The sequence below is a fragment of the Nicotiana tabacum genome, chromosome 11 (genome assembly GCF_000715075.1).
Source record: "Nicotiana tabacum cultivar K326 chromosome 11, ASM71507v2, whole genome shotgun sequence".
Classification (NCBI taxonomy): domain Eukaryota; kingdom Viridiplantae; phylum Streptophyta; class Magnoliopsida; order Solanales; family Solanaceae; genus Nicotiana; species Nicotiana tabacum.
Window position 1 is genome coordinate 74,306,188 of NC_134090.1, and position 12,734 is coordinate 74,318,921.

The 12,734-nt window shown below is 35.1% G+C and overlaps 1 protein-coding gene across 7 annotated transcripts; it reads left to right on the plus strand.

Annotated features, from left to right (window-relative positions):
* The first annotated feature begins 4,223 nt into the window (after positions 1-4,223).
* LOC107798058 (uncharacterized) lies at positions 4,224-10,391 on the plus strand. 7 transcript variants are annotated; one of them, XM_075225175.1, is made up of 6 exons: positions 4,224-4,435; positions 5,757-6,233; positions 6,345-6,446; positions 9,062-9,448; positions 9,602-9,680; positions 10,044-10,391. In XM_075225175.1, exons 2-5 carry the CDS (start codon positions 5,907-5,909, stop codon positions 9,677-9,679), a joined length of 894 nt encoding a protein of 297 aa, XP_075081276.1. In that variant the 5' UTR covers positions 4,224-4,435; positions 5,757-5,906; the 3' UTR covers position 9,680; positions 10,044-10,391. The 7 variants fall into 7 exon arrangements, 3 of the variants coding, with proteins under 3 accessions (XP_075081276.1, XP_075081275.1, XP_016476484.1); XM_075225174.1 differs by having other exon boundaries at positions 4,225-4,435; positions 10,020-10,391; XR_012696604.1 differs by having other exon boundaries at positions 4,227-4,435; positions 9,602-9,935; positions 10,020-10,391.
* The last annotated feature ends 2,343 nt before the right edge of the window (positions 10,392-12,734 follow it).

A 12,734-nucleotide genomic window follows, 5' to 3' on the forward strand; every position in this document is an offset into this window, starting at 1 on the left:
CTCTAACATAACTTATACACTTAGTAACATAACTACTCAATTACCATCATGCTAATACTCGTTTAATGCATCCACAACCGATTCAAATTACGGGGTATTACATAAATAGTCCTTGTCCGTACACAACTGATTCATATTTACGGAGTATTACATTACCCATACTCATCTTGATAGGGCTTCACATGTCTAAAAGATTACATTAATAGTCATCTAACACATCCACAACTAATCCGGATTTATGGGGTGTTACAATTATGCGATCGCATAAGCTACCTGAAGGGGTATTTTTGTTCGATTTTGACCACGACTTTTGTTCCACTATAAAGATAATAACTAGGGTTTTTGTGGGTCATTAAAGTCTGAAATAAGGTTTTACTTAGAGAGCATTGAATACTCTATTTATTTGAAAGGTTGTGAAGAAGAAATCTTGTACTTTTGTAAGCTTTATGGCTTTATTAAACACTTTGTTCTTGCATTTTAGTATGAGTAGCTAGTTTTAAATACTAAGGTTGTGGACCCTAGATGGGTGTAATGTTGATGGGTGTTTAACATTGAATATATGTTGGTCGATATTTATTCAATTCTTATTCTTTATTTATGGTTGGTGGTTGCAAACATTAATCTACTCCATTTTACTCTTTCTTTACTTGTAAAAGTGAGTTAGGGTTTGGTAGAATTGAATATCAAGAACTCAAAACTTTAATCTTGTTTAATAGAATCGCTTAGGAATAAGTGGCTTCTACTTAGCATAAATTGGTTATTCTTAAATTACAACTCTTTTATATTTGGAAAAATCATAAAGAGAAAATACTACCCAACCATTGGAAAATATTGGGTAGTCATTTAGAAACCATTTGCATATCAAAGGACCTTCAATTAGAAATATATCATATTAATACCAATAGCATTACATTCTATTAACGGGGACACAACCTTGGTTTCCTTAATCAAATCATTTACATTCTCACATCAAAATTAGTTACTTCTTTAATTCACGATCATATCATTCTCTTGTTAGGTTAACGGAGTAGAATTACGACCTACGTCAAGATCCACACTACTAAAGTAAACTTTTCACACCATATCCCCTGTGGGATTCGACCCCAACCTTGTTGGGTTATTATATTTGACACCGACCGCCTTACACTATTTAATTAAAGTGTAATTTGAGCGTATCACTAAGCGGTCGCTGCAAATATAATCTGGTTCAAGAGTCCGAAGTCGAATCCCACAGGGAACTAACCTATTCACTACACTTTTAGTAACGCTAATGGTAAGCTCAGAAAATTTTCAGATGCAAGAATTTATTTGATAATTAATAGAAATTATTTAACTAAGGAAAGATGATAATAAAAACTATCAATAATCAAGAATGAAGTTGAATTCAGTGGTAAAAGGACCTAGGGTTATTAATTTTCCCAATTGTCGGATTAATTCCTGACACGTTAGCTATAATTCGCCGTAACACTCTATAAAGATGATGAGTTATTTTTTACCGTAATAATCTCTCAATCAATTACGATAATTTACTAGAAGCATTCTCTCGAACTACTCTAGTTGAAAATTTGTACAACTCATAAATATCACACCAAAGCTTCCTTATCTCTAACCCCGCTTTCAAATTCAAGTAATTAATCTCTTAACTTACCCGAAAGTGGCATTGTTCAAAAACAATCTAATCAAATGTTCTTTCTCAAGCAACACAAAGTAACTAGACACGATTAATCATGGGCCCTTTCAAGTAATCACAAGACAACACATAGTTGAACAATTATAGAGTAAAAATGGCTCAATTATATTAAAACGTAATCAAGACTTCATCCAACAATTGATTCCATCAACCCTAGATGACGGGTTTAGCTACTCATACTACTAGACAAGATTATAATATAAAAAGTCATAACCAACAGTGAAATTAAGAAGAAGAAGATGAAAAACTCGTAGATGATTCTCCATCTTCCTCCTTTTTGTGTTCTTGCCTCCAAAGTTCTTTTAAAAACAAGTATCCTCTATTTTTGGGCGAGTTAAGCTTCATATAGGTCAAGGTTAGTCGCCTTTGAAATTACAAACTTGACCTTGGACTATTTCCTTGGAAGCACGTGTGCGACCGCGGATCAATCGCGGATTGACTACGCATTTTGACCAGTGTTCTGCCTGACATGCACGGCCAGTGCGCGGTCGCGCATTGACCGCGCACCTGGAGGAGTTTCTGCCTTTATTTTTTTCTTTCTTCCTTTACGTGCGCTAACCTCCGATTGGCCTTCAATGCTCCATATTAACTCCAAAACACTCTTTAATGTCCTCATAGCCCGGAATTGCTCCTGCAAAGCATAAAGTTCTTAATAGAGCAATTTGTTATCATTTAACATTCAAATATCAATAAAGTGCAGCTAAGTTAGAGCGTAAATGATAGCTAAACTACATAATTATAGCCTACTATCAGGAACCCATTTGTTTTATACACAAAAGAGGTAAGATCCAACCTTTATTGATTTATAATTTGGTTAAAAAATTGTGGTAAGTTATAATGTTTCTATCTCTTCTTTTTTCCGCCAGTTATTAGTTTCCAATTTAATAATTTTAATTAGGGTTAAACCCTGTGTGGGCAGATTAGAATTTTGGTACTAAACATGATTAAGGTAATCTTACGAAGGAATACCCCATTTCACTTGTTTTTGAAGGATTAGTGAGAATCGAGTGTGTACTTCAAGGTTAAGTGATATTCGGCTTAAGTATGCATATTCTTGTGTATATTGCTTCACATTTTGCTCATGTATCATAGATTTCAAATGTGTACTATAATGATTTGTGCTAATTTGGAGTATTTCTATTTATAGGAATCATCCAGATGTAATTTAGGATGAAGGTGCGTGAATTGGAGCGAAAATGAGAAGAAAAGGCAAAAGTGCACATTTGAGCGCCACATGCAGCATGGGACGCTACCTGTGGCGCACAAAATAGAATGCTCAACAAACCCAGCACCGGGGCTAGCACCTCACGCTGCCCTGGGTGTTGGTGATGCGAAATTGTCCTATTTCGGCCGAGACTCGGTTATTTCGACCCCAAGACACCCCAATTCATATAAAAACCAGCCTAAACCTAGTTTGGGAAGGACGACGCGACTTTGAGAGAGGAACAAAAGTACGAAACACTCGGGAGCATGGATTTGATCAATTCTTCCATTCTTCTTCTAGTCGTCATTGATTTTACGTTTGAAAATATTATTTTTGATGATTGTATGAACATGAGTGACTAAGAAACTTATTATTTTGGAGTCATGGGTGCTACATGAATGTTGACGTTTGAAGTTTAAATTGACGCGTTTGATTTTATCATATTGGGTTGTTTATTTAATTCTTTTCTTAATTATTTTGCTGCGTAGCTAACAGTGAAGTACTATCTACGAATCTAGAGTTGAATTCGAAAGTGAGAATTCTAGATTGCATATAGAATTAAATAGAGCAAGTTCTTGAACCGGGGCATCAGGGAACATATTCACAATTAAGATAGAAAAATATACCTAATTGACTTGCTTGGTTGAAATACAGGAAGTGTAAATACATTCTTGTTAGTCTTAATTCCATAGACATATATGTATTAAGTTAGCTTGAATAGGCGAGTAAGAACCCGACGGATTCTTATGAGTAATATCAATCTTGTCAATCAACAATCCAGATAAATCAATTAGTCAGTTTAAGCCAAGAACGCAACAAGATTGTTAGCTAGCCTATGACCTTGGAATATCCTATCCTAGTGATTTTTATCCGAAATTGCCTAAGTGTTATAGTCGATCTCTAGTTATGTCATTGCTTCATAGTTTCTTTGGTAGTCAATTAATCACTTACATTTTTTTTTGAAAAATCTCTTGAATCGATCAGTTATTTAAGTTTGATTCAGTCAAAAGTTAATCATAAGTCTCCATGGGAACGATACTTTACTCACTACTTTATTACTTGACGACTACGTATACTTGCGTGAGTGTGGTTGGTCCCAACATTAAGCGAAGTCAATAACATAAAGTAATTAACAATCTATCTATAGCTTAAGTTTTACCATAATTAGCATGTTTCCACTTGAAATTTACATAATTTAGAAAGAATGATGAAATTCTGGAAGTTATGATTGCCATAAGCAACCTTGCATGCTTAAGAAATGAAAAATATTGACAGTTCTATTGCGGAGGTTAAGTTAGTATTAAATCTAACAAATTGAAGCAATATTTCTAATCTCCGCAATTTATACATTTGTGAAAGTTAATATCTCACGATCCGAAAAAGAAAAGGCGGCAGTTTTCCCTCCCTTTTTTTTTTCTTTATCTTTTACATTTGAAAAAAAAAACAAAAAACATTTGGGGCTAAGATTTTCTTTCTTACAGAAACAAAAGAAAGAAAGCAATTTATTTCCTGGAAATCACAGCTCACGGCGATTACAAAAGGTACAGTTTCATCATGTCACTGAAGATCCCCTTCTATTTCAGTATTTCTTTTTCCTAAATTATCTATTACTCTTTAAATCTGCTTCGTGAATTGCAATGCTTCTGTTGTAAGCCAACCTATTTATGTTTCTCCGCCTTTAATTCTTTGATTTCTTAGTGTAGTATAAGCAGCACCATAGTTACCTTGTTAGTAGCAGAACTTCCGATTTAAAAATCAAATTGAAACTTATGATTGTTCTTCGGAATGTTTCGCTTTCTGTTTCCATCCTTCTGAATGTTCCATAGACAACTCTTATGATGTTCAGTGTTTGATGCTGCATGTGTGATTCTTTAATTCATGCAAGCATTCCTTCCTTCTCCTTAGAATCATACTAATCTCTGGTAATACATTGTAACCCTTGATATTGCATGTGTAAGTGCAACAAACTGAGAGAAAAGGGCTATTGGAGTCAGATGTGGGGTTTTAGAGAAGAAGAACAAACATGGTGAGACAAACAAATTGGGTTTAAGCAAAACGTTTGCAATTAAAAAAAGTATATATGCACCTTAGTAATTACCAAAAGTAGTGCAGACCTTACAATTTCATTACCTCCCTCTCTTTTCTCAAGGCTGCTCTATCAACCCCTTTTCTTTGTTTTTGACCCTTCTGATTCCTCCATCATCCAAATTACTAACTGAAATGAATAATACTGGGTACAACCTTTCAGATTTCAACATGTTGAACCATGAAACTGTTGCTTATATGCTGCCTACAGTACATGATAATAATTATAATATCGTTGCACAACGAATATCTCTATTTGGCACTATTGAGATAGAGATCCTCCACCGAAAAGGCTAAAGTGCTCTTTTGTTTTCCTCGCTGCTCAACTAGCAATCTTGTTAATCATTACAACATCATGTTGAGCTGCTCGTTTTACAATCACCTACTCTTCCGTGTAAATATATTGTGTGCGATTTCTGCAACGTAATCCTGCAAAGAAAGAGTTTATTTGACTACTATGGCAAAAAACAAGTGAAGCAACGCTTTATATCTGTTTTTCAACAGTGTGAGTTTAGTGTATAACCGTTGATGTTGCATGTGTGAGTCTTCTTACTAACTTGAAGCTACTTCATATAATTGGTCTTTCTTTCTGCTATGGGGAAGCAATGCTTTGTATATGTTCAGCATGTGAAAATTGTTAAATATGAAAAATGAAAATGTCTTTCCATTTCTAACCAAAACTTCAAAGAGACAAATGTACATTTCTCTCACTTGCCTTCACATTGTATTAGCTTATGAAGTTTTTAAACATGTCTCTAATCCTTATAACATTGACAGGTTACTGCATTCTCCCTCCTCATCAAAATCTTGTAGCTGATGTTGGAATATTGGATACTCGTTCTCTGAAGAGTCTTCGTTGGTGCACACTAATTTGATTTTGGTTTATTAGCTCTGCTTTTGAAAAAAGATACTGTTTAATACTTTCCAATGGATAAATCTTGGATGGGAATGCCAAGGAACACAGCGAAATATTTGCTTGGTTTGAATCAGATTCTAGATTTTGCGTTTAAGAATGGGAACGTACGAGATAGAATAAAATGTCCATGTCCGAAATGTGGTTTTGCGAAGTGGCAAACTAGAGATACAGTGTTCGATCATTTGGTTTGCAAGCCATTCCCTAAAAATTATGTCACTTGGGTTATGCATGGTGAAATGAATGTTTTGCATCCTTCTAGAGATGCTGAAATTCAGAAGAAACGGACAAATCCACACACCGGTGGCTCCGAACCTAACTTTAGAAGAAAGGTTCAAATGGTGGAAGCTATTAATTATTTTAGTTTTACTTTGATAACTAAACTTACTCATTTTGTAACTATTTCTTGTAGCTTAATTATTTTATTCACGAGTCATTCTTTCCATTTATAGCCTGTTGAGACTGGAGAAAAGCCTAGGTGTGGACAGCTTTACCCTGCTACTCATAAGAATCAAGATGAATCATATGTTAATGAGGAGACAAGAGGCATATGTGTAAGTTGTTATTTGTCAATGGTGCAACATGTTTTCCTTCTAAGGTTGTATTCTTGTTTAATCTTTCTTTTGAAAGCATGCAACCTGTTTTAGTTTCATTAAAGAGAACACATGTGTTATCCTTGAACGAATATATGCTTAACAATGCCAATGTTCTCTTTGAACAACATTTTGTCGATAGTATCTCAGCTGTGCAAATAATAGTTGCAGCTAAGAACAAGTGATTTCAACCAATAAAGCACTTTAATCTAAATTGCAATATCTTGAGAATCCCCTGTTACATTTCCACTCAATATTTTCTTCTTTTGATGTAGAAGATATCCCAGTTGCCTGCATCCTTGATGTTTCTGGCCCTTCTTCTGTAGTCTAATGCAGAGGTGGTTTTTGTATGAAAATGCTCTGTAGTACGGTAATAGGATGTGCAGTAAGCCCATAACTATCAACTATCATCAAAATATATACCTGTTGTATTAATTGGAGTGTATTTGCTACTTAAATCAGCTTCGCAAAGTTCTGAAGCCAATTGTAGCCTACTGATACATCAGTTTTTATTGACAAAATACTTTTAGTTTATATGTTTTGTGCTTGGAAAAGTATGCACTGGTAAATCCAATTGCTATCTTGTGATGAATGAGATATCCTACATTGTCATGGAAGTGTTATGAGTAATTCGGTTGTTGGCAGGGACTTGTTACTATGTCGCTATTTGGTAATTTGTTTAATAATTAGATTTGGAAGTGTCAGGATATCCTACAGTACTCTCTGGCATTAGTGATGATACTGAATCTGTTATTTTGTTTTCTTCGCTTGCTTTCCCAGATGAGTTCCCCTAGGAGGGCTTAAGTGAAAGAGAATTGTACCGTAGCCTTCCAATTATGATGCAAAGTCTGCAGTGCCTTTCTTCATTATAACATTTGTTTTATTTATATTTACTTCTGTTTGTGAATAACAGAACTACATCCGAACTGTATATAACACTTGGTATAGATTAGTGGCACATTGCAGTTGGCAAAGATGCAATTTAACTATTGTGCTTTCTCTTCCTTGTGCTTTGATTTTCCAAGAAACATCATCTGACAAATGCCAGAATAAACCGCCACAAAAACAGTTTTCTTTACTCACTACCTTAACCTCTTCAGTTGTGAAATTATTACCAGGCAACCAGTACCATTAAACCAGTTACTATATGAATTCAGCACATTGCATTTACTACTTCATACCTTTCTCTGCTTTTTTATTTTATTCCATAAATTGTAGGCTATGTTATAGGCGGTCATAGAATCAGTAAAAATTATTAGTACCAAGCTTTGGTGTTTCTTGAAAAAAGTTTTTACATGTATTACTTTGTTGTTTTGGTAGCAATTTTTGTCTCTGAAATTTCACTTGGCCTCTTTATCTTCCATGCTTGTCTCCCTTCACTTTTGGTAACTCCGTGTTGAGTTGTCTCACATCACAGTGGGATTTGAGGTACTTGGTCTTCTTACATGGTCTCGGGCAATCCTCACCTCATAAGCTAACTTTTGGGGTTGAGTTAGGCCTAAGGTCCATTTATCACTCTGAAAAGCTGGTGGTCACACTATCTAATGGCATTAACTCCATATCAAACTGTAAAGTCCATCTAACAAAAATGGGCAAAGCTTTCAAACATGTTTTTGTCGTTTTCTCCTGGGGCTATTGCAAAGCAAAATACAAATTTTTTTCAAACCCTTATGCGCTGTTTCCTAACTGGAAAAACAGTTGTGCTAAATGTGTTTCCCTATTCTTTATCTATAAGCATTTCTTAAACCCCCTTTCCAATCCTCCCTTATAGGAAAAGTTATTTAAGGAAAAAAGAAAGGCAACAAGAAAAGTTATTTCTGTTGGTTCTAACTCTTAAAACAAGCAGAAGATATCTATTGACAATGGATTCTGCCCTTTGGTTCTATCGTAGCTATAAATTTTGTGTTCCAGAGTGGATTTTGTCAAAGTCTAGTTGATTTACTCGCGAAATAGATAAAACTTGAAACCACTCCTTAGCCTGAAGGCAGTAGTAAATGAATCTCAATATTTTACTCTTGCCTGGGGAAAATATATATAAGCAGGTAGAAACTCCCAATCTCTGAGTCTCCCACTTCTACCAAGGTCTCAGTTAAACATTGAGGAAACCACTTCTAAATGAGGATACCACGATAGAATTGAACATTGATTAGCTTAAGCATATACGCGTAGAAGAGGTTTGTTTTCCTTCAAAGTTTCTGTGGAGAACAAATGTAAAAGTATTTTATATTAGAAAAATTAATGCGATAAGATATATTATCCAGCTGCTTCTCAGACTTCTAGTAAAGCCAAAATCCGAAGCTAAAGGAAATGAAAACATGTTTGAAAGCTTTGCCCATTTGTGTTACATGGAATTACGGTCTACCTTGATGCTGATGCCATAAGATAGGCTTGTGGTTGTCCATTTAGATCATGCCCCATTTCATGATTGTCCTGGGCAGTAGGTATCTTCCTGTTTGTTAGTTCATGTTCCACCATTGTTCTTTTGTGTTTCAGCATTATGTGATAGACCTATATTTTCTTAGTAGTTGCAGCTTTCTTTGCTCAAATTTATGATGGGATGTGAATGTTTTATGCAGAAAAAAGTTGAGCTAGCTTTGAGACAAAGTACCACGGATGAGCATGAAGTGTCTTCAAATGATTATGTTGGTAAAGTGCTAGGAAATGAGCACCCTGGAACGGTGAGATGCCTGGGATTTGGAGCTGCTCCAAGCAGTAGTTGTAGACAGAAAAGACTTTGTCTTGGTGGTGTTAACTTTTCATCCAATAATGATGGTTCATATTTTCATGAATGCCAAGAGAAGTACAATCAATGCCAGGAGGCGTACAATCAATGCCAAGAGAGGTACAATCAATGCAAAGAGAAGTACAATCAATTGATGAATGCTTTGAAAGCATACATGATAATGAAGGAAGGGAAAATACCTGAACAATTTGCAGGGATTTTTGATTCTCCTCCTATAACGGTAACACTCGAGTTCTTTAATGTTTGGGTTAGTGGTGTTGTTGGTTTAGTTTTGTTCTTCATTTGTAAAAGAACTAAACAAACAAGCTTACACTTTTATTTGTTACTTAGTATTCAAAAGATTTTTATACCCTTCATTTTTCCGCTTTTGCAGCCAAATGATGCACCTACTGCTCCATCCATGGACGCAAGATCATCTGGTGGCAGTAATTCCAGTGGTAGCAGCCATTGAGGTTCATTACATTTTGAATTGGATGAATTAGGTGTGAATGAATGAATGAAGTGGGAATTGTGTTTAATTTAGTTTGATGACTATTAACGAAAATACCTTATGTGAATGAATGATTAACAGTGCGGATAATCCCATGGTAGCCCAAACGTAGGAAAATCATCCATTCAACGTTGTCTTCTTTTAGTTGTTGCTGAATTGGTGCCATTAGCATTAGTAGGATTAAAAAAGTATCATCAGGTTGTTGATGCTTAGAGAAGTAAGTCCATTGTGTTCTAGTGGAGATTTGTTTCAGTTTCTATCAGTTTGTCCTGATTTAGTATTTTGTGTTTTGTGGTCACAGGTTAACTGCTCTCAATTTCTGCAGATTAGTTACGGTCAGGCTAAAAACAGTGTAAAGCTGAGAATATAAAGCAGTAAAAAATGCCCATCTTGTAACTTGAAGCTGGGCAGAATAGTTGTCTCATGACTTAGAAGGGACTCTGTTGCTTGATAATGGAATCCTAACCGCGAACATTGGAAAGGGATCAAGTTTGGCTTCTTCGTTAATCCATTTCAGATGCCGAACATATTGGAGCTCTTTGCATTTTGGATCTTAACGTGTTTTCTATTTGTGATTTATGCTCAATCCTATTCTTTTTCTTTTGCACCCTGTTAAAACCATAGAAAGGTCCCACTCTTTTTCTTTTGTGGAAATAAAAGAAATCTATTTACCAAAGTGCTATTTACAACTCAAAGAGAAAACAAAAAACTGGCTAGTACCTGGGCGACATGCCCAACTCTAGCTAGCAAGCAACTCAGACCAACAGTTAGCACAATAGCTCTATGGATAGAAATTCAATTGTGTTAACCTCGCTAATTTAGGCTTAGAATTGCCTCTATGAAACAGTTCTTGAATAAGCTGTCTGATGATAACCCCTGCGTCCCTCTGTATACGTATTTTGAAAGCACCTATGATTCCTCACCTCCCACATGTGGTATATGCATCTTGCTAGACCCATCCTATACCCTGTAATTGTAGCACTTCTCCCTCTAGCATTTACAATTGCCCAATTCTCCTCTTGCCATTGACTTACCTTACTGTGTATGCCTTGCCAACTGAGAAGTTTGTTCCATACAATTGCAGTGACACATTCAAAGAACATATATGCTTTCATCCTCTGTATTACACAAGAGGCATCTTTGATCAACCACCACACCCCACTTTGCTAGTTTGTCCCTAATAAGTAATCTGCTAGTGCTAAAAGATGTCCAATACTGATGATAGGCAATTATTATATTGCATTCTTCCTGTTGATTTACTGGTATCAATTAATAGCTTCGTGTTGATTAGATTTACTTTAGTTTTATGAGACCAAAAAAATAAACATAATTCAATTTGATTTCTCCTTTCTTGGATAAATTACCTTAGTTGGGATCACACAGCCATGTCGGAAACAAGTGGATTAGAATTTTTATCATTTCTTTGCCAAGTAAGTTTAAATTTTCGAACACAGAATACAAACTGCCGTTAATAAGAAACGTTGAGTTTTTTTTACTAACTAGTAAATGAGAAAGGGTACAAAAGCATCATAGATGCTCTCCTTCTATGAAGGGTACAATTTAGTCCCTAATTGAAAACAATAACAGGAAAGGACAATAACTAAACTAAAGATAGCCAATGGCTTATGACATTTTTTTTGAGATTTCCAGTACTCAAATTGTGGCTGGCACAGATAGATCCAATTAGCAGAGCTTGGTGCAGAAACACCTCCGTCTCCAGCCAATGCAGTCTCCGCCGGAGAAGCCTTCATTGCGGCAAACGAGAGCACAGTTGTGGTCATGGACGCATGTACCGTGGTAGCCGTGGCTTTGTGAGATGCACACTCTTCCCTCCACCCGTGAGATTGCCATTTCTGCAAATTTATAAAATTACGAGTTTAACTTTTTCACACAACCAGTACAATATAAATGTTACACCATCAAGGTTACTTTTTACTCCAACTACAAATAACTTTTGATATCAAGAATGGATTAGTAACTTAGAAGAAGGTAACTATCCTATTATAACATGGATAAAACCAAGTCAATGGTGTAAAAGTTTTTCACATTATAAATGCATATAAGTTTAAATCTGATAAAATGAGACAGTGAGCATTAGTCCTAAATCCTAAATATGGAAAAAGACTTACGTGAGGCAAACACAATGAGAAGCAGGAAGAAAAGCCCAAAAGTTTTTCTCTCCATTTTTCTTATCCTTTCTCAATTTGCTTAATTAAACTCACGACAATGTTTTCAGAAATCTTTCGATGAAGCTGGCTGATAGAAGACTCCTATAAATAAAGGGATAGGAAGTGTGTGCACATGGAAAGACCAAACTACCCTTCACTGCTTAATACCACCTCTTTAAGTAAATTGTTTTTAAAAAATAAATTTTGAATACTACCGCCTCGATAAGATGAACGAGCATTGATTTCGTGCACGGAAAAAAAAAATTTAAATACTACCTCGATAGATGAACATGCATTCATTCATCACTTCGTGCACATTAATATTTTAGCATTTGTTTTATAAAAACAAGTTTTTGCCTTTGTCGATTACAAGTCATGATACACTTTCACCCTGATAAATAATACTCCCTCCGGTCCATAATAAGTGACAAATTTACCTTTTATTTTGATATAAAATAAGTGTTCATTTATATAGTCAAGAAAAAATTTCAATTATTTTTTCAAAATTACCCTTATGTACGTATCCCCAAAAAATATTTTATTTCTCACATTAAATTATGCTGCAATATTTAATTAAGGGCAAATTAGTCACACTAACTATTTTTGTCTAGAATTTAATATTTTCTTAATGGATGTGCCCAAGTCAATTGGTTATTATTGTGGACCGGAGAGAGTACTCCATCTGTTCACTTTTATTTATCCACTATTCTAAAAATATATTTTTTACTTTTACTTGTCATCTATATTAAATTAAGATAAAGACAATCTTTTTTTTCCTATTTTATCCTTATCATTAACTACTATTCCTCCTATTTACGGTTCTTTATCACACATGTTGCGGCATTCGC